Source organism: Mytilus trossulus, chromosome 1 (genome assembly GCF_036588685.1).
Source record: "Mytilus trossulus isolate FHL-02 chromosome 1, PNRI_Mtr1.1.1.hap1, whole genome shotgun sequence".
NCBI classification, from domain to species: Eukaryota; Metazoa; Mollusca; class Bivalvia; order Mytilida; family Mytilidae; genus Mytilus; species Mytilus trossulus.
Genome location: NC_086373.1, coordinates 73,600,787 through 73,623,767, shown reverse-complemented (window position 1 = coordinate 73,623,767; position 22,981 = coordinate 73,600,787). Strand labels below are relative to the sequence as shown.

At 33.8% G+C, this 22,981-nt stretch overlaps 2 protein-coding genes across 6 annotated transcripts in view; one reads left to right on the top strand and one right to left on the bottom strand.

The window, feature by feature from the left end:
- Nucleotides 1–113: 113 nt before the first annotated feature.
- Nucleotides 114–16,630, top strand: LOC134684656 (transmembrane reductase CYB561D2-like). Its single transcript, XM_063543963.1, has 3 exons — nucleotides 114–269; nucleotides 15,791–15,828; nucleotides 16,068–16,630. Exons 1-3 carry the CDS (start codon nucleotides 203–205, stop codon nucleotides 16,611–16,613), a joined length of 651 nt encoding a protein of 216 aa, XP_063400033.1. The 5' UTR covers nucleotides 114–202; the 3' UTR covers nucleotides 16,614–16,630.
- Nucleotides 16,631–19,678: 3,048 nt separating this feature from the next.
- Nucleotides 19,679–22,981, bottom strand: part of LOC134684518 (FERM domain-containing protein 4A-like) — a 74,079-nt gene continuing 70,776 nt past the window's right edge. Inside the window, exon 21 of one of the 5 annotated variants that reach the window (XM_063543824.1) lies at nucleotides 19,679–20,417. In XM_063543824.1, the coding sequence (XP_063399894.1) occupies nucleotides 20,138–20,417 (280 nt within the window). In that variant the 3' untranslated portion in view covers nucleotides 19,679–20,137. The remainder of the gene's footprint in view (nucleotides 20,418–22,981) is intronic. The other 4 variants (XM_063543811.1, XM_063543817.1, XM_063543828.1 and 1 more) reach the window with 4 other exon arrangements.

The window sequence follows — 22,981 nt, the reverse complement described above, 5'->3', positions numbered from 1 at the left end:
ACTGAAAATTTAGTAAAACTACTTGTTTCTTTGAAAATTTAAACTAAAATAAAACAATTGATGATTAAATGCAATTTATATGGACATAAAAAAAAATTAAAACAGTTTCATTAGAAAAGGTATCTTTTTGTCTCAAATCAACACTTTCCCATGATAGTGAGTTTAGGAGTTGTGAGTAGTGGCTGAAACTCACAGTTGAAAAATGGTTGCTCACTTTGCCACTATCCTTTTTACAGGATTTATGATATATTCGGCTGTTCCAGGCTCAAGTATAAACAGCTCTATTTTTATTTTAAAACAAAGATCAGGGAGACTTTATAATTTCCCTTTTCCTGTAAACATTTGACCCCCTCCCCATTTATGATTAAGAAAAAAAATCGCCTCAGTTTCACCACCTGTCAAAAATGAAGTTGTTTTGAAAATCTATTCTGTGATTGATTATTACTGTTTATCAAAACAAAGGTAGAAATACATTTCAGGTCATCAAATGCTTCTGTTCCCTGATCTTATTGATTTGAGCGTGTTTCCTGGTCACGGGACCATAAATGTAGCGATTAAAATTGAGGTAATCTACGCTGAGATATACTAACACGTCTGTTCAGCCAATATAGGAGCAATACTTTCTTAAATAGAATTAAAATAATTGCTCCTCTGCAGTTCAGTCAATATATCCCTGCTTTCCTGACCTTGAATTATTCATGAATATTCATGAACAATTCATGAATATTCATGAATAATATTCATGAATATTCAAGGTAACAGTTCATGAATATTCATGAATGTTAAATGGCACCTTGAATATACATGAATATTGTTTGAACTGATTAAGCTTGAATATACATGAATATTGTATGAGCTGAATAAGCTTGAATATACATGAATATTGTATGAACTGAATAACCACGATTAAACATGAATAATTATCTGTAGAATATTCATGAACATGAAATAGGATGTCTATGAATAATGCATGATTAGAATCACCATGAATGAAAAATATATATCTATCCCAATTTTGAATGCTAAATACATACTCTAGAATAACCTTGAATATTTAATGAATATTGAAAGGTTGAATATTCTAGAATAACCATGAATATTAAAAGGTTGAATATTCTAGAATAACTATGAATATTGAATGGTTGAATATTCTAGATTAACCATGAATATTGAAATAAGTGTCCTTGAGAGGTTTTTTGAAAACCAAAAGCAAATACAGACATTTAAGTTTAAAATATTTTTTAATCATGATAGCTGTGAAATATGAATTTTACAATCACTTTCATTAAAAGCTAGCAAAATTGTCCACTATTTAATCTAGAATTTAATCCAAACCTGTTTAGTCGGATAGCTTTTTGAACATTTTGTAATTATGCAATGATATTTTTTCTCATTTATCTGGGAATTGTTCAAAAATTGTTATTGTCAATAATTCTTATGTAGGCCTATCTAATGCTGGATTGACGTCGTCCTTTGCATTGGCTTTTCTTCCTTTCATTAACTTTACCCAACCCGCTAATTTTCTCCAAAAATGAACAGGAAAACGGCTATTGGTACTTTACGGAACGGAACGGAACGGAACAGAATTTCATTTAAGGTATCCAAAGGGGGCATTTATCAAAATTTCGAAAAATCTTTAAAACAAAACAAACTTTAAAATTTCTGTGTTTTACGGTTTTCCATATACAAATAACACAAATGTATACTTAATCTCATCTTCACAGGTGAAATGTGCAATAATGTATAACATCGGGAACTATTCTGTAAATGAATATGTCGGATTGTCCTGATAAATTATCATGAAATTAACGCATTTGCAAGTCATGCATTATGATATCTAGACTGACCTCACGTCGTCCTTTCCGACGATGATTAGAAACATTGGTTCTGATTTTAACTTTTTAAATTTATTATTCCGTTCCGTTCCGTTCCGCAAAGTACCAATTGCTCTGAGGAATTGGTATTTAACGGAATCGAACGGAAACAGACATCTTTAATGTAATTAAAGCAGTATGATAAAAAAAATTGTCTGACACCTCTTTTTGCATTAGTGGTATGTGTTTTAGATAGCATTTTCGACTTGATCAATAAAAATTTTTTTAACACAAAGCCAGGTTACACAAAAAGTCTTTCTCCTTCCATCGGTAATTATATTTTAAAAAAGAGGCATACAACAGCCCGTTCCGACGATGATTAGAGACAGTGATCAAGTTGAATCTGATTTAAACTTTTTAATTTATTATTCCGTTCCGTTCCGTTCCGCAAAGTACCAATTGCTCTGAGGAATTGGTATTTAACGGAATCGAACGGAACCAGACATTTATAATGTAATAAAAGCAGTATGATAAAAAAAATGTGTCTGACACCCCTTTTTGCAGAAGAAATAAGTGTTTTAGATAGCATTCCCGACCAGATAAATAATTAAGAATTTAAAACAAAGGCAGCTTAGACAAAAACAAAAAATCTTACTCCTTCCATTGGTAATTATATTTTTTAAAAGAAGCCTTCCACCTCTCGTGCCGACGAGAATTAGAAACAGTAATCAAGTTGAATCTGATTTAAACTTTTTAATTTATTATTCCGTTCCGTTCCGTTCCGCAAAGTACCAATTGCTCTGAGGAATTGGTATTTAACGGAATCGAACGGAACCAGACATTTATAATGTAATAAAAGCAGTATGATGAAAAAAATGTGTCTGACACCCCTTTTTGCAGAAGAAATAAGTGTTTTAGATAGCATTCCCGACCAGATAAATAATTAAGAATTTAAAACAAAGGCAGCTTAGACAAAAACAAAAAATCTTACTCCTTCCATTGGTAATTATATTTTTTAAAAGAGGCCTTCCACCTCTCGTGCCGACGAGAACTAGAAACAGTAATCAAGTTGAATCTGATTTAAACTTTTCAATTTATTATTCCGTTCCGTTCCGTTCCGTTCCGTTCCGTTCCGCAAAGTACCAATTGCTCTGAGGAATTGGTATTTAACGGAATCGAACGGAACCAGACATTTATAATGTAATAAAAGCAGTATGATAAAAAAAAATGTGTCTGACACCCCTTTTTGCAGAAGAAATAAGTGTTTTAGATAGCATTCCCGACCAGATAAATAATTAAGAATTTAAAACAAAGGCAGCTTAGACAAAAACAAAAAATCTTACTCCTTCCATTGGTAATTATATTTTTTAAAAGAGGCCTTCCACCTCTCGTGCCGACGAGAATTAGAAACAGTAATCAAGTTGAATCTGATTTAAACTTTTTAATTTATTATTCCGTTCCGTTCCGTTCCGCAAAGTACCAATTGCTCTGAGGAATTGGTATTTAACGGAATCGAACGGAACCAGACATTTATAATGTAATAAAAGCAGTATGATAAAAAAAATGTGTCTGACACCCCTTTTTGCAGAAGAAATAAGTGTTTTAGATAGCATTTTCGACTTGATCAATAATAAAAAAATTAACACAAAGGCAGGTTACACAAAAAGTCTTTCTCCTTCCATCGGTAATTATATTTTTTAAAAGAGGCCTTCCACCTCTCGTGCCGACGAGAATTAGAAACAGTAATCAAGTTGAATCTGATTTAAACTTTTTAATTTATTATTCCGTTCCGTTCCGTTCCGCAAAGTACCAATTGCTCTGAGGAATTGGTATTTAACGGAATCGAACGGAACCAGACATTTATAATGTAATAAAAGCAGTATGATGAAAAAAATGTGTCTGACACCCCTTTTTGCAGAAGAAATAAGTGTTTTAGATAGCATTCCCGACCAGATAAATAATTAAGAATTTAAAACAAAGGCAGCTTAGACAAAAACAAAAAATCTTACTCCTTCCATTGGTAATTATATTTTTTAAAAGAGGCCTTCCACCTCTCGTGCCGACGAGAACTAGAAACAGTAATCAAGTTGAATCTGATTTAAACTTTTCAATTTATTATTCCGTTCCGTTCCGTTCCGTTCCGTTCCGCAAAGTACCAATTGCTCTGAGGAATTGGTATTTAACGGAATCGAACGGAACCAGACATTTATAATGTAATAAAAGCAGTATGATAAAAAAAATGTGTCTGACACCCCTTTTTGCAGAAGAAATAAGTGTTTTAGATAGCATTCCCGACCAGATAAATAATTAAGAATTTAAAACAAAGGCAGCTTAGACAAAAACAAAAAATCTTACTCCTTCCATTGGTAATTATATTTTTTAAAAGAGGCCTTCCACCTCTCGTGCCGACGAGAATTAGAAACAGTAATCAAGTTGAATCTGATTTAAACTTTTTAATTTATTATTCCGTTCCGTTCCGTTCCGCAAAGTACCAATTGCTCTGAGGAATTGGTATTTAACGGAATCGAACGGAACCAGACATTTATAATGTAATAAAAGCAGTATGATAAAAAAAATGTGTCTGACACCCCTTTTTGCAGAAGAAATAAGTGTTTTAGATAGCATTTTCGACTTGATCAATAATAAAAAAATTAACACAAAGGCAGGTTACACAAAAAGTCTTTCTCCTTCCATCGGTAATTATATTTTTTAAAAGAGGCCTTCCACCTCTCGTTCCGACGATGATTAGAAACAGTAATCAAGTTGAATCTGATTTAAACTTTTTAATTTATTATTCCGTTCCGTTCCGTTCCGCAAAGTACCAATTGCTCTGAGGAATTGGTATTTAACGGAATCGAACGGAACCAGACATTTAAAATGTAATAAAAGCAGTATGATAAAAAAAAAAATGTGTCTGACAACCCTTTTTACAGAAGAAATAAGTGTTTTAGATAGCATTCCCGACCAGATAAATAATTAAGAATTTAAAACAAAGGCAGCTTAGACAAAAACAAAAAATCTTACTCCTTCCATTGGTAATTATATTTTTTAAAAGAGGCCTTCCACCTCTCGTGCCGACGAGAATTAGAAACAGTAATCAAGTTGAATCTGATTTAAACTTTTTAATTTATTATTCCGTTCCGTTCCGTTCCGTTCCGTTCCGCAAAGTACCAATTGCTCTGAGGAATTGGTATTTAACGGAATCGAACGGAACCAGACATTTATAATGTAATAAAAGCAGTATGATAAAAAAAAATGTGTCTGACACCCCTTTTTGCAGAAGAAATAAGTGTTTTAGATAGCATTCCCGACCAGATAAATAATTAAGAATTTAACACAAAGGCCGGATAGACAAAAAGTCTTACTTCTTCCATTGGTAATTATATTTTTTAAAAGAGGCCTTCCACCTTTCGTTCCGACGAGGATTAGAAACAGTGATCAAGTTGAATATGATTTAAACTTTTTAATTTATTATTCTGTTCCGTTCCGTTCCGCAAAGTACCAATTGCTCTGAGGAATTGGTATTTAACGGAATCGAACGGAACCAGACATTTATAATGTAATAAAAGCAGTATGATAAAAAAAATGTGTCTGACACCCCTTTTTGCAGAAGAAATAAGTGTTTTAGATAGCATTCCCGACCAGATAAATAATTAAGAATTTAAAACAAAGGCAGCTTAGACAAAAACAAAAAATCTTACTCCTTCCATTGGTAATTATATTTTTTAAAAGAGGCCTTCCACCTCTCGTGCCGACGAGAATTAGAAACAGTAATCAAGTTGAATCTGATTTAAACTTTTTAATTTATTATTCCGTTCCGTTCCGTTCCGCAAAGTACCAATTGCTCTGAGGAATTGGTATTTAACGGAATCGAACGGAAACCGACATCTATAATGTAATAAAAGCAGTATGATAAAAACAAGTCAGACCCTTCTTTTTTGAATGAGTGGTAAGTGTTTTAGATAGCATTTCGACTTGATCAATATTTAAATAAACAGCTGCGCCATGAGCGCATGATACGCCCGTCGTCTTGTGAAAAAACATAAATCTTTTTTGAATAACACAGGGTTGTACAGGATGTCATGCTTAGTATATCCTAACTCCTTCCTTATTCCCGCTCAATAGGAAGATTCATCATTGTACAAGATGTATTTGGAAACCCGACGCAACATTAGCCTGTTAAGTTTTAAGCAACATGTGAAAAAAACCCTCTTTTTTTACAAAAAACTCAAGAACTCGAAAATATAAAAATGAATCATCACCAAAAAGTATACAGATCTTTAGATTAATATAACAAAGAAGTGTGTAAAGTTTTAAGCAATAATCATAAATCGTTTTTGAGATATGGTGCGACATGTAAACCCCCCCTTAATAACTCAATAACACAAAAATTAAATTTTGAATCATCACCAAAAAGTATACAGATATTAAGATTAATATAACTAAGAAGTATTTAAAGTTTTAAGCCATAATCAAGAATCGTTTTTGAGATACGGTGCGACATGTGAAAAAACACACCCCTGTGTTAGTTACAAAGTGCCGTAACTCAAAAAGTTGTAATCTTATTTTCACAAAAAAGTATACAGATCATTTGACCATCATAAGAAACAACTATGTTAAGTTTCATGAAATTTGGATAAGTCGTTCTCAAGTTACGGTGCGACATGTTTACACCGGACAGACGGACAGACGGGCGGACGGACGGACGGACACTTGACATTTGTATACCATAATACGTCCCGTCAAAATTGACGGACGTATAAAAAATAACACAAAGACAGGTTCGACAAAAGGTCTTTCTACTTCCATTGGTAATTATAAATTAAAAAAGGGGCCTTCCGAAGATGATTAGAAACAGTGATCAAAACTTGACAGACAAAAGATTGACGTGCGAGTTTAACACAATGTAATGTGATGCCTGAAACACTTCTCAAGCAACGTGGGTCATATTTGGCACCACAAATAGCAGAGATCTTCAAAAAGCTTGGCTGTGACAAAGAGACGTCTGCAGTACTCAAACTTTATTTATAGAACGAACAACATAAAAACAAGTACACAATCCCGAACCCAATAACCGTTACACTATTCCCCCTTTTCTTCATAAACAGACAGTTCTCAATAAGAATATCTCTTATTTTTTTGCACAAATGTTTTTGTCAATCTTTGAAACGTAAGGGTTGGTTTATTTTGCGTCCATATCGACTGATTTTAGGTGGGTGCTTTTCTTTTGTCATCTGATGATTCCCAGGTAAGTCTGGAGCCTGTGTCCTCGACTCACTGGAATCTGAACTGTCATCCATCTTGGGTGAAATCTTTGGATTTAAAGCATCATTGAGAGACCCTATCTTCTTGGTTACGTTTGCATGGGTCTTACTACCACTTGAGACTGGACTCAGTGTCCCCGAATCACGTGATATAATCTCCTTCTGTTCTGATTCATCATCTTGTTTGGTTGAATTCTTGCCCGAATCTAAACTTTGTATCGTCTGTTCTAATGAACATATGATATAGTCTTCAAATAGTGAATTCTCTTTCTTTGAACTATCAGATTTATCGTCGTTAGCCGCATCATAAGCATCTGAAATTTCGACAACAAATTCTTGCGAAAGCTTAATATTCTTGTTCTCAAACCCACCTGAGTCTGGAGCCTGTGTCCTCGGCTCATGTGGCACATTTGAACCAATCGCACTTACCTCGTCCATGTCTGAAACATTATCTTTTTCAAGATTATCCTGTAGGCGAGTTTCCACTAAAACCGACCCAGTGTTGTTATTGTCTTGTAAGGAAGCTGGGTCTAAAACATCAACAATACTTTCTTTTAGACTTTCAACTCCTCCATATACATCTGTCTCGTCCATGGGCTTTAAAGTATCTAAAGTGGGTTCCATTTCAGCCGTCACTCTTGATATTTGGCAATCATTTTCTTTTCGATACCGTCCTGGTATCAGCTCATTATTTATCAGCAGATCACCTTGTTTGGCCATTATGATACCATCTACTTCTTTCAGTAAGTCTATTCCAATTAAAATATCATCTCTTATGGGGGCAATACATACTTTCCAAATTATCTCCTTTTTACCCAGTTGAAGCTTTGCAACAATATTCATGTCAGCCTCCATTTCTTTCCCATTTTCTGCAAAATAAGCAAGCTTTTAAACCGGTAGTACCGCTCAAATCAATACAATTTGCAAAGGATCTTGAAAGTACCGTTACATCTGCTCCTGTATCAACAATAGCATCGACCTTATTGTCATTGACTTGAATTGGAATGAGTAAATCTTGTCCTCTGCCAATTTGATAATATATCTCCATTCACAATCAGCACCAGTATCTTGTCTTCTCATAGGGCTGGGGGATCGTGATCTTTTGGGACAATCACGTTTGAAATGGCTTTTATCGCCACATAAATAACATCCCGTTGACTGTGCTGTCAAGGTAGCTGGTTTTGAATCATGCAGCATGGCCCTTTCTAAAAGATCTCTTAGTGCTTTGATTTCATTCTGTAATGTTTGATTATCTGGTTTCCGAAATGAATTTACCAACTGCCTAACGCTGTCCATCACTTCATATTGGTCAGTACTGTTTTCCTCTTCATCTTTCCACGTAACGCGTCTGGTCCTTTGTTTTGTATTATAATCAACATCCCTGCATGATAATTGTGTTGTAGTTGTACAACAATATCTAGTGCTGAAGATACAGTCTTAGGTTGGTGGTTTAAAGCTTCATATGCTATTTTGGCGTACTTGTGGCCCTTCAAAAAGTGTTCCGCTGCAAGTTCCTCTTGTAACTCGATACTACTTGTTGGGTATGCTCTTGAGACTAATCGTCTTAATTCTTCAGCAAGCTCTTCATTCTTTTCATTGTGTTGTCTTAAATCAGATAGTTTTTTTCGTGCAGTGGATGGGGGCTCTTTTCGGTTGAACCTGTTTTCCATGTGACGCGAAATGGATTCAAAACTATCTCTTTCCTGTCGAGGAATTGCGGTCATAAATTTACTCGCCTGTCCTCGCAGGCATTCAATGTACCTATCTAACTTTTCCTCCTCTGTCCATTCGTTTCTCCTAGCTGCCCTGTTGAATGGGATAATAAACCCCTCATAATCATCCTTCCCGTCGAATGTTGGAAGTTTTTGGTGGGGAACGTCACTCTTTGGTACTTTTTGTCTTGTCTGCTGTGTATTGTTACTACTGTAGCTTCAATATCACTAGAAAACGAAGGTTGTATGTTTCTTATCAAATCTTGTCTATTATTTGTGTTCATAGAACTCGACCTAGACTCCCATCTTTCTATAGTGCTTAACAACGGTTTAAAAGGGGGGAGTGTTGTGGTATCCCTTGGTGTTGATGACAATGGTGTGTGTGAATTAGCATTTGGTCTGGGACTGTTCCCGCGACCAAACTGCAAACTCCCGTTCTGTCTGTCATCATCTAAATTCTGTGTTGTTGTATCCCTCTGTGTTGATGACAATGGTGTGTGAATTTGCATTTGGTCTGGGACTGTTCCCGCGACCAAACTGCAAACTTCCGGTCTGTATGTCATCATCTGTATTCTGGGACGATGGCCTGGGACTGTTCCCTCGACCGAACTGCAAATATCCTATTGGTTGATTATCTAAACTAAATGAAGGTGGTCTGGGACTGTTCCCACGACCGAATTGTAAATCCGATTTCGGCTTGCTATCTTGACCGAACAGAGATTGTCGGTGACTGTTCTCTTGGCCAACGCGAAACTGTCAACTGGTTTGTTTTCGCCTAACTTAGGGTCTAGGTGTTCATTATTTCCATCATATAATCCATACTTTGGACAAATAGAAGACCCAGAAAAATCGTCAACTGTGTAACCGGAAGTATTAGTTCCTGTGCTCTTAATGTCGGATTTCGATGTCTCCCGGTTCTGCAAAAACGTATTGTTCAATTCTTCTATACTTCTACTTTGTTGGTAGAGTAGCTGCATTGTATTGGCAGAAACCTCATCCTGTTTTCTAAACATATGTCATGGTGTCAGCCAAGGTTCCCATGTCGTTCCCCATTCTTTCTAACACGTTAAGCATTTTTATGCCCAACTGATCACCATTTGGCGGGGAATCTTCGCTGACTTTTCGATAAGAACCCGTCTCTACTACTGTATCGTCATTCTTGTTTATTATTAAATTGCAATTTATAAAAGATTGTAATTTTCAATCCTGTGGATCGACGTGTACTGAAAATGATTCCCTATCTAACCAATACTCTTGGCATATGTCAAGTGGTAATTTTCTAAACCACTTTTGTGCCCATATTCTTTTAGGATGAAGCCCGTCTCTTAGCAGGTGAAAATTAATATTTTGTCTGTTGTGTGATGACCAGTGGAATAGACCTGAGATAGTTGTGTAGAACAGTTTCACTCATAAGTCCTTTATTTTCTAAATTCGATCTGTAATACTTAAAAAACACGTATTACATGAAACAGTCAAAAAATATGCAAATCATTATGATACAAAATGCAAATCTTGACTAAAAAAAAATAAATTAAAAAATAAAAATGTTTTTGTATGTCCGGTAATTTGGTGACGAGGTCGGAGCCACCGGAATTATTTTTTTTCAAATGCAAATTTTCGTCAGCTAAATTTTTTGTAAAATTAAAACAATTTTCAGTATTTAAAGTATAAAAATCATACGATCTCACCGGAATAATTATGTTTGGGTTGTGATTGACAGGGATCCGCATCTGGATCGCCCAATCGTCAACTCACGTGGTTTTCCAAACTGGCAACTTTCCGATGAATTTCCAAACTTCTCAGTCGAATAAATTCACAATAGTCGACACTTCTGACACCAGTGTGATGCCTGAAACATTTCTCAAGCAACGTGGGTCCTATTTGGCAACACAAATAGCAGAGATCTACAAAAAGCTTGGCTGTGACAAAAAGACGTCTGCAGTACTCAAACTTTATTTATAGAACGAACAACATAAAAACAAGTACACAATCCCGAACCCAATAACCGTTACAGTAATTAAAAATTTGACACTGTCATAGTTTAAGTACACTTGTATTTCTACATCAAAAGCTTATGTCATTCGCACTGTATATTGTCAAAGTTGCGGACTTCTAATTTAATAAAAGGTTGATTTTGATATTTTCATTTGTAACCACTGTAATGACGCCGGGTATAATTGACGAGAGCTTTGTTTTTATTCAAGACATTTTTTTTCATTTTTTTTTAACTTAAATACACATGCATGATATTCATTAGCACAATTTAAAACTTACATTCAAATGAATACCAAGAGGATCAACATTACTTTAGACATACAAATGTAGCATCTCATTCCGAACTTTAATAATTAACGACAACTTTTTTTTGCCCATTTCATCATTTTTAAATTTTAAAATATAATAAGGAATGGATGGATTTTGGGTAACCTGCATTTGTGTTAAATTATTTATTAATGATCAGGTCGAGAATGCTATCTAAAACAATTACCACTCATTCAAAAAAGAAGTGTCAGCCTTTTTTTTATCATGCTGATTTTATTACATTTGTAGATGTCTGTTTCTGTTCGATTCCGTTAAATACCAATTCCTCAGACCAATTGGAACTTTGCGGAACGTGCAATGTGAAAAATGCCCGGCAGGCATGGCTTTTTATCAGGAATTTAATGTAAAAAAAACTCATCAAAATCGGACTTGAAATAAAAAACAAATATATTTTTTCAGGCCCCCCCCCCATTGGCCCCCTTAATCTCGGGTCCCATCAGAGCAATATAAATCCGTAGGCAGTCTACAAATAGAAAATTTATAAGGAATATAAAGAACAGGTTTTTATTACATTATAGATGTCTGTTTCCGTTCGATTCCGTTAAATACCAATTCCTCAGAGCAATTGGTACTTTGCGGAACGGAACGGAACGGAATAATAAATTAAAAAGTTTAAATCAGATTCAACTTAATCAATATTTCTAATCCTCGTCTGAACGAGAGGTGGGAGGCCTCTTTTAAAAAATATAATTACGAATGGAAGAAGTAAGACTTTTTGTCTATCCGGCCTTTGTGTTAAATTCTTAATTATTTATCTGGTCGGGAATGCTATCTAAAACACTTATTTCTTCTGCAAAAAGAGGTGTCAGACACATTTTTTTTTATCATACTGCTTTTATTACATTATAAATGTCTGGTTCTGTTCGATTCCGTTAAATACCAATTCCTCAGAGCAATTGGTACTTTGCGGAACGGAACGGAACGGAATAATAAATTAAAAAGTTTAAATCAGATTCAACTTGATCACTGTTTCTAATCCTCGTCGGAACGAGAGGTGGGAGGCCTCTTTTAAAAAAATATAATTACCAATGGAAGGAGTAAGACTTTTTGTCTAAGCTGCCTTTGTTTTAAATTCTTAATTATTTATCAGGTCGGGAATGCTATCTAAAACACTTATTTCTTCTGCAAAAAGGGTTGTCAGACACATTTTTTTTTATCATACTGCTTTTATTACATTATAAATGTCTGGTTCCGTTCGATTCCGTTAAATACCAATTCCTCAGAGCAATTGGTACTTTGCGGAACGGAACGGAACAGATAATAAATTAAAAAGTTTAAATCAGATTCAACTTGATCACTGTTTCTAATCCTCGTCGGAACGAGAGGTGGGAGGCCTCTTTTAAAAAAATATAATTACCAATGGAAGAAGTAAGACTTTTTTTCTATCCGGCCTTTGTGTTAAATTCTTAATTATTTATCTGGTCGGGAATGCTATCTAAAACACTTATTTCTTCTGCAAAAAGGGGTGTCAGACACATTTTTTTTTATCATACTGCTTTTATTACATTATAAATGTCTGGTTCCGTTCGATTCCGTTAAATACCAATTCCTCAGAGCAATTGGTACTTTGCGGAACGGAACGGAACGGAATAATAAATTAAAAAGTTTAAATCAGATTCAACTTGATCACTGTCTCTAATCATCGTCGGAACGGGCTGTTGAAGGCCTCTTTTTTAAAATATAATTACCGATGGAAGGAGAAAGACTTTTTGTGTAACCTGCCTTTGTGTTAAATTTTTTATTATTGATCAAGTCGAAAATGCTATCTAAAACACATACCACTCATGCAAAAAGAGGTGTCAGACAATTTTTTTTTATCATACTGCTTTAATTACATTAAAGATGTCTGTTCCGTTCGATTCCGTTAAATACCAATTCCTCAGAGCAATTGGTACTTTGCGGAACGGAACGGAACGGAATAATAAATTTAAAAAGTTAAAATCAGAACCAATGTTTCTAATCATCGTCGGAAAGGACGACGTGAGGTCAGTCTAGATATCATAATGCATGACTTGCAAATGCGTTAATTTCATGATAATTTATCAGGACAATCCGACATATTCATCTACAGAATAGTTCCCGATGTTATACATTATTACACATTTCACCTGTGAAGATGAGATTAAGTATTCATTTGTGTTATTTGTATATGGAAAACCGTAAAACACAGAAATTTTAAAGTTTGTTTTGTTTTAAAGATTTTTCGAAATTTTGATAAATGCCCCCTTTGGATACCTTAAATGAAATTCCGTTCCGTTCCGTTCCGTTCCGTTCCGTTCCGTAAAGTACCAATAGCCCAGGAAAACATCTATGACACATGACTGAAAGTCACTTTTGTTGCTTATTATTTTCTTGACATCAGTGTTTTGTATAAAGATGTTATGAATATCACCTACATGAGCTATCTATTAAAATTATCATATATTTTTTTCATTTAACTGTGGAATACATACATGTACATGTATGTTATTCCGCATCAACAATCAAGTAAAAATATACGTATACAAAAGTCCTAGAACAAATTTCATTATCAATTTTTATGCCGTTTACCACAAATAGTTCTGAGTCATTATCATGCAGCTTTATTCATGCTTATTCATGTTTGTCACACAATGGAAAAAATATTCTAAGTCCAAAATTTATTCCTCATTATTCATTCTTATTCATGAAATGTATGCAAAAAAATTCTAAGTCCAAACATTCATTCTTATTCATGTTTATTCATATTGACAAAAAGGGTTTTATTACCACAAAAAAACAATTTTGAATGAAGGAAACTTGATTATACTATGATATAGTAAGTGACTAGCATTTTAAGAACATTTATTTGTTGTCTCCAAACAGTTATTAAGAATTCATGTATATTCCACTTAATTCATGTTTCATATTCATGAATAATTTTGACACTGGAATAGTAACCATGAATGGAAGTGGAATATTCATGAATATTCATGAATATTCTACTTTATTCATGAATACATGAATATCATGAAAGCAGGGATGTGTTGGTGATTTTAAGTTATATCAGACATATATTTATAGGTCTGCAGAGGAGCATAAAGATACCATAAATATGCAGCAGCAAACTTATTTAAAAAGCGATTTTGAAAAGATGGATAAACTATAAAAATTGCCTCCATTTAGGGATTATCAGTCATCTTCTGATTTTATTGTTTATAATCTTTAACTTAATTTTTTAATAGTTATTTTTATTTTATACATTTATATGAGGGGGGGCAAGGGGTTTAACTGTTATGCTGTTATGGCCCTTTTTAATTCTTTGTTATCTGTTATTCTGAAAATATATTTACTGTTAGCTGTTCTTGTCCTATTCTTTGTTAGCTGTTATAGTACTATTATCTATTTTGTTATCTGTTATTGTGAGAATCTATTTGCTGTTAACTGTTATTGAAAATTGGAATTTTGGCATTTTGACAGCCAATTTTCCGTGAGAAATTGAAGATAACTGAAAATTGTGATTTGAACAGTTGAATGGATAATAGTCTTATTGGCACGCTTACCACATCTTCTTTACAATTTTGTATCTATTGGGGTCTTTCTGCTGGTAATATTGGGTGGCCCTCTATTTGCAGAAGAATTTCAGTAACATACATCACATAAACATATTAAAATCAATTGGACCCAGGACCATTGCAGTATATTTTATTATTATTCTTTGTAATACATTCTGTTGTCTGTGAACATGCAGCATTTTGTACAAATTAGAATTCACTTATTACTTGTACAATAACTTATAGTATTGATTGTGTTATGAAAAAGCATTGGTACACCATATATATTAGATTTTTTTTATTCAATGACCACATAATAATCTTTATACTGTACTATTACACCACTGTCCCTGATTAGGGCAGGATTGTACACCAACTAGCATGCTTAAGTTGACGCAGTCACATTCTGTATGTGCCTATTTCCAAGTCAGGAGCCTGGATTCAGTAGTTGAAGTTTGTTACTGTGTTACTAAGTTTCTCAATCATTATTTTGTGGATAAATTAGGCTGTTATTTTTCTCCTTTGGACTGTTTTACATTACTAAGTGGTATGGGTTTGAATTATGGCTTTGGGAATTATACAACATCATAGCATTTATATTATAAGTGCTTACATGAAAGAGAACCCTGACCACCATACTTTTTAAAAGCTTTTTAACTGCTTCACATGGCGAAAATTGAAGCTCAGAAACCAGTGATGCAAAAACAGATGTGTGTTTAATTTAATTTTTCGACAAATACCTTTTTAAAAATCCTACAGCTTCTCCAATGCTGTACCCAAATTATTCATATTCAAAAAACAGAAACTAGTAATTTCGTTCAGAAAAATTCAACATCTATACTATAACTTATTGTACAAGTTACGGAAAAAATAACCAAGGCAGAACTGCCTCAACGGCCGAAACGTCTGGTTTACATAAATTACAATTTTCTAGGTCCATACCACAAGTTATATACTAAGATCTACGAGTCATCTACTTGATTGGTCCTCGACAGATTTATTTTCATATTTCATTTACTGTTATCTGTTATTGTCCCTTTTCAATTCCTTGTTATCTGTTTTTCACCAATTCAATTCACTGTTTTGCTGTTATGAGGACCCCCCTTGCCCCCCCTCTTATATAGTTTTTGTTTTTAAGATGAACATCTTTTTTTTTTAAATTTCAGGTCTATTTTCATGGCATCCTACACTAATGACAATAGCTGTAAGTAATTTGGATACTAACTGTCTTGAAATATTGGCTTGAATGAGTTAAATAATATTATTTTTTGAGGAAAAAATGTCTACTTTTATTCATTACTTCAAAACTCTACATTTTGTAAAAAACAGAGAATTGTCTCCCCTTAGTAGTATATGGTTCGAGTTGAAAGTAAAATAAAGAAAGATAGTGTCTATCCTACATTTAATGCAAGTGATGTTTTAATTCTTTTACATTTATTTTAGATGATGTTCCTTATGTTTGAAGCTATAATGCTGTTTAACCAACAAAGCTCATTGTTTTTAAGTTGGAGCCGATTGATTCGAGGGACAATACATGGGGTCATGATGTTTTTTGGAGTTGTGTGTGCAGCTGGAGGCTTCACTGCTATTTACCTGAACAAAGACAGAAATAATAAACCACACTTTCAAACCTGGCATTCATGGTTTGGAGTTGGAACTTTATGTTACTTGATATTGCAAACAATAGGAGGCATTGGATTAAAATACTACAATATTTTTCGTTTACCGGCAAAATTAGTAGACATGAAACTTTATCATGCCACTTCTGGCTTGCTTGCTTTTACAGGCATTTCAATAACTGTTTATCTAGCATTGTTTTCTGACTGGTTTTCATCAGTAGCTGATGGCACCACATGGTTTGCCTGTGTGGCATGTTTATCTTGTATGTCATTGACTGTCATGATGCAGGTTACATCCAATTATATGCCACAGACCAAAAAAGTCCCACAAAATGTTGATACCAGACAAAAACATGGAAAAAAGAAATAAAATTTATCAATTTTTAATTTCTTACTTTTTTCTAGCCTCTTGTCATCAGTTTTATTAGTCTCCTTCGTTCAGAATACTTTAGTTTTGCACTCTGTTTGTCTGTCTTTCAGGCTGTCCTGGCGCCCTTCCAGCAAATCAGTTTTCACCACTTTTTTTCTTCCAGCTCGAAGATATTGATTTGATACTTTTTGTATTGTTATTTTATGACGTGTTACTAATCAAGTTTAAATTTTGTTCTAGTTTGAAGATTTTGTGCAGAGTTATGGTCCTTGGACTTAACAAATTCACTCAAATATTAAGTTTTCAGCATTTTTACTGCCTTGCTTGAAGATATTTATTCAATAATTGGTACATTGGTTTTCATTACAAGTTACAGATCAAGTTCAAATTTTGATCCAGTCTGAATATTTTGTGCAGAGTTGTGGTCCTTGGATTTTTTTTTAACAGTTTCTATCATTTCAACTGAAACTAGTGTTCCAAATCAAATAAAAGTAGGCGCTTCACTGGTAGAGTTGGTTAATGTGTTTATCTACAGTAATCACTTTACAAAAGGTGGTGGTTATGATTGACAATGAGACAACAATCCAACAGTGTCCAAATGATGCAGATTAAATCAATGTAGGTAATCATATGGCCTTCAACTATGAGCAAAACTCATACCTTATAGTAATATAAAAAAGGCCTCAGCATTCCACAATGTTTAACAATTAAAATGAAAAAACTAACAATCTTATTTAAGTCCAAACAATACACAAAATAGATATAACAGCTATCTACCAAAGAAAACCCTGAATTACAGCCTTTTGACATTGGACAGGCACATACATGTATACAATTCGTCAGGGCTGTGCATGTTTTTCAGTGCTCTGACATCCCGTTCCCCTAACCTCGGAAAGTCCTGCACCAGCACAACCAGAGACAAATAATACAATAGTATTTGCATTATTGTCTCCAATTCTATACAGTAGGGTCTGGTTGGGGTTTTCAAAATAGAGAATAATGAACAAAAGTGCAGAATAAATGGCTAGGCAAATTAAGAATTGGCAAAAATAGCCCTAAAAATAAAGAATAGAGAAAAACAGTATAAAATTATTAAAGATGAAGGACCTCATCCAATCAATCAAAACATTTAAGCAATATAACAACACATTACCATTTATAATGCTAAAAGGCCATGAGAAGAACACTAAATCAGCTCTGAATCAAAATCTTCTTGAACTTTCTCTACTCAGGATTTGGATATTGAGTCACATTCATATATAGATGTGTCAAAAATTATGACTCGTGAATAAAATTACTGCATAAAAAAACATCACATTCGTCAGATTTCGGTGTTTTGTTAAAAGAAGCTTGAATAAATGAGCATAATATAATTATAAATAAATGACTTGTCAAAACACGACCTTTTAAAAGATGAAATAGCATCAACATGTAAAATGGAGTTCAGTTCTGTCATGATTTGACAGGCAGTCTAGTATCTGCATAATGGTTTGGGTTAACCATATAAAGATATTAGAAGATGTGGTAGGAGTACAAATGAGACAAATCTCAACCTAAGTCACAATTCATAAAAGTAAACCATTATAGGTCAAAGTACGATCTTGAACAATGAGCCTTGGCTCACATCGAACAACAAGCACAGGCACTTGTCTCAGAAAGAAAAAAACCTATATAACATATAACAGCTATAAATGGCCTCAACAAATTACTAGTGTAAAACCATTCAAATGGGAAAACCAATCATGTTTAGCATGAAGATGTGATTACATCAATTTGAAAGTTAGTATGCATGTTGATGTTAACTTTCTATAAATGTTTGCTCAAATATAGTTTTAACCTCGTATTTCATGGTATAATATTATTAAGGCACTGGCTACGGTTACATGGAAATGTAACAATAATAAAAATATTATTGTTACATTGGAGACTAATTGCCGGAATGCAAAGTTGGGTAAGGAACCGATTAATTGCCAATTTAACAATAATTATTGAGGCTACGGTTACATTGCGTTATTGCTACATGGAAAAACGGCAATGTACGATGGGACTAGTAATATGTACTAAAGTAATAAAAGTTGAAAAGATTTATTTTATATTTACAATACATACAATGTTTACATACATTTTTTTATTTTTTTTGTACAATGACAGTTTCTACATATCCAGTAAGTGGTTTTTGGAGCATTTAAAAGTCAATTAGTCTCCAATGTAACAATAATATTTTTATCTCAATAGTCTAAGTATCTGATCTACAGTATATTGAGGCTGTCAACACCTCTCGTGGTTGAAAGTTCGAATCCCGAGGCGGGATGTTCTTCATTCTTAATTGACTAGAACTGCCAGTTTTCTTGCAAAATGTAGGTGGTTATCTGCAGGTACTCCGATATAAACTGCCAGCCACGATATAGTCATGAGGCACAGACAATCAATCAACAAGTTCACAACTGTACTTTGGGAACCGAGAAAGACCTGGAATTGTTATCAGTTGTTTCAGGCAGGAACATATATATTAACTTGTGTTTTTGTCCATCTGATGAGTTAAGCCTTTTCCAACTATTTTTTATAGTTCGTGTTGTCGTTTGTTTATGTGTTACATGTATTAAATATGTTTTTTGTTTATTTTTTTACATAAATAAGGCCGTTAGTTTTCTCGTTTGAATTGTTTTACATTGTCTTATCGGTGCCGTTTCAATGATAGCTGACTATGCGTTATGGGCTTTGTTCATTGTTGAAGGCCGTACGGTGACCTATAGTTGTTAATGTCTCTGTCATTTTGATCTTTTGTGGATAGTTGTCTCATTGACAATCATACCGCATCTTCTTTTTTTTTTTATAAGATATCGGTAACCAAAACATACACTTCATTTTTTTTTAATCTGACTAACAAGAAATAAATTGAGTTTTTGTTAATGACGTAGCATCTGTGTATTAAGACAATCTACTATCATTCAGATATAAGTTTATTGATTTTATTTATTCCAAACTATTCTGTACAACAAAGGAATTATGGCACATGAGTTATGGCTGATCAAACTGTCACAGTGAAAAAATAGCTAACACCCTAAATATATAAAACAATACATTTATCTTCTTTTTTTCTAAGACAAATTTTGATTTTAACAATTCTTCATTTTTTACCGTATAAAACATATCTGAAAGTACGCACCTTTGGCACCAATGCGACAATGAAATGAATTTTAAAATAATGTGTGCAATAAATATAATGTTCATTTCCTCTTTTGACAATGTAGTCCGCGGTCCTAGACATGGTTAAAGAAAAGTGGCATAATGGTCTGTTATGGTAGAAATATAGTCGAGCATAGCGAGGCGATACTTTTTTGTACGACTTTAGGACAAAAAAAATGATTTTGTTCTGTGCTCTATTTTGTTTTCGTTAACCACTATCCCCTTTGAATCCACTACTGTTCATGGTAAAGGTCGGAATACGCATCCTATCCCTTTGTAGAAGTTGATTTCATCTATGTTCTGCTGTTGTCACAACCTGCAGATCAGTATAGTTATGATTACACATATGATTTTCTCCGTTTCAGTCCATGTTTCCTACACCACTCCAACATCTCGTCGGTGAAGCCTCCAATCGCAGATTTATTTTCATACGATATACTCCTACCAACATAAGCAGTGTGTTTGGGAGTTTGCTCATGAACTGGGTTGACAGGTACATAATCCTCCTGAGAGTTGAAGGGATCCACGACATTATAGTTGCCATAATATTGGGAATTCTCGTCTCTACTAAAATGTGGTTCTGTTATAATAATAGCGTTCACTTTATTATTACCATACCTGTAAAAAGTATAAAAATTAATCTATTTTCAACCATACTTTGCATACATGATGTGTAAAAGATGGACAATGACATTTAACCACAAACTAAATTATAGTTATGTAAGAAAAGTTGTCGGAGTTTAAGTTTTTGCGTTCAGTTGAATTCTTTATACGAAAGTTCCATGGATTTGTAAAAAGTGAACATGTTCTCTTTTTTTTGGTGATTTTAATCTGGTTTTACAAAAACTGATGGAAGGTACAAAAAAATGTACTGCAAAGACAGAAATATTAGGGACAACCTTCAGACCTTTGTGTTTTAAGTACAACTAAAATCGCCTTTACAGTTCTTGCAGATATAGTATCATATCTATCAATTTGTAGCTTTTTTGTCTATTCTCTACCTAGAGGTTTACTTTGAACATATTGGTATAATTAGATCTTTGGGTATAAAAATTAGGTGTTTTGTAGTCTCAGACAGACTTAGTATACGAGGGCAAGATAGTAGTAAACAATTCTATGAATAATTGTCCTTGCAATATTTCGATTTTGCTTATTTAAATTTAATGTAACAAATGTATACTGTGGTTCCATAACTGCGTCCGGTTACTTTTATCATGTTGGTTTTGCCGTTTTTAAAATTTGACCTAGGTACTGCATAAGGTAACTTCTCTTTCTACACTTATAAAGTGTCAGTAGTGTATGATTTTTGTTATGCAGTACAGCAACCGATATTACAGGTTAGACTGTAGGACCATGATCTGGTTGCTTTAATTACAGTTACCGCAAACATTCTGTAGTACGACATAAAATTGTTTGTCGTTTTGTGATTTCTTGATCTTTTATGTCTTTTTTTTTTTTTACAAACAACAAGCATGTGCTTTGTCTGTACTGTTTAAAAGTTCTTGTGTTATTTTATGTAGTTGAGTAGTTCACTGGTAGAATGGTTGAAATATCAGAAAGCTTTTTTTTTATCCACGTATAAATAAATACCTGTCCAACTCCAGCAGTTGACTTATTGAATACGTTCTTTTGTTGGTGAAAATAATGTACTAGTAATTAATTTCGGCAAATCATTGATATCTTTTTATTTAATCAATTCACAAGTCTTAGAGGCTGGGCCGTGGCACGAATATTATATAGACACCGGTCTATTGTTAAATACTGTATGCTGCCGTGTAGATGTAGATGTTTGATTGCTACTTTTTATGGGGTGCTGTCTCATTGACTAACACTCCTCATCTCCATGTATTGTACAGTCGGGTTAGTAACAAGAAGCATGGATAATAGTTTGATTTGAAATACTGTTTGATATTGAAATACTATGGTCAGTTACTTGTGTCTTGGAGTTGATTAGATCAATACCCTTTACCAACATCTAAGAATTATACTTAGAATGTTGATGGTGTACACATTTGATTACGGGGTGGTCAATGTTTCCGCAGAATACATTATCACTCACAAACTATCTTGAAACAAAAAAGTTTACCTATTCCAAGTACCATCGTGTTGAACTGAGGACCTCAACAACAATTAGAAACTAGAAGTTGAACACCCTTACATATGCCACCACCAGTGCTGGTAGTCTTAGAATGTTCCACCTCGACCACCACCCAGCATGTTTACAACTTCAGTCACAGAATGGATAACACAAATTACCCTTTTTCTTTCTAAATATATCACATGGGCACCCAAAAGTGAGACAATAATGAATGTAATTATAGTGACCCGTAATTGTAGATTGATTGGTTGATTATAGGTGGCCTAATGTCCAGTGGCAAATATTCTGTGCATGTTCAGGACGAGAACAAATTAACAACCCATGCAATAGGTAAAAGTAGAAGCAGTGGTCAGTAACTTATTTATATTAAAGAGTAGATAAAAGATATGTTAAAAAAAAAAAAAAGTTAAAAAAAAAAGAAAGATAAAAGTGACCAGTGGATAGCAAATCGTCTAGTGCACAAGTAATGGACAGTTTGTACTATATACTCTTCCAACATCACACGATAGCATTCCATAAATAGCTGAAGAATACTATACCGTAACCATCTCAATGATAAACCTGAACAAGTAACTTGTAAATTTTGACATTGATCTTACCAAGATATTCTGAGAATCTCTGCATCATGGTACCTACTGCAAATGCCATTTCTTATAACAACCTTGTATCTGATTTACTATGTATAACATTACCATATTTTGGACTAAATAGAAGAATTTTGAGATATCTGAAGTGACCTTATACTTTGTTAGTCTTGTATTATTTTAATTTTAGTTTCTCCTGTACAATTTGGAAATAAGTATGGCGTTCATTATCACTGAACTAGTATATATTTGTTGAGGGGCCAGCTGAAGGACGCCTCCGGGTGCGGGAATTTCTCGCTACATTGAAGACCTGTTGGTGACCTTCAGCTGTTGTTTTTTTATTTGGTCAGGTTGTTGTCTCTTTGACACATTCCCCATTTCCATTCTCAATTTTATTATACTGTAAGCTCTCAGTTTCATGGTTAAGTAGTGCCATATCCTATTATATATTGTTTTTTTTACATGATTAACATCATGATTTGCACATATACCAAATATCA

What these genes read in the sequence shown, in the direction of transcription:
- LOC134684656 (XM_063543963.1), top strand. Translation starts at nt 203, where the DNA reads ATGGTTGCTCACTTTGCCACTATCCTTTTTACAGGATTTATGATATAT. An exon ending in TTCGGCTGTTCCAGGCTCAA is followed by an intron (nt 270 to 15,790) that starts GTATAAACAGCT and finishes TTTAAATTTCAG; the next exon opens with GTCTATTTTCATGGCATCCT. An exon ending in CTACACTAATGACAATAGCT is followed by an intron (nt 15,829 to 16,067) that starts GTAAGTAATTTG and finishes CATTTATTTTAG; the next exon opens with ATGATGTTCCTTATGTTTGA.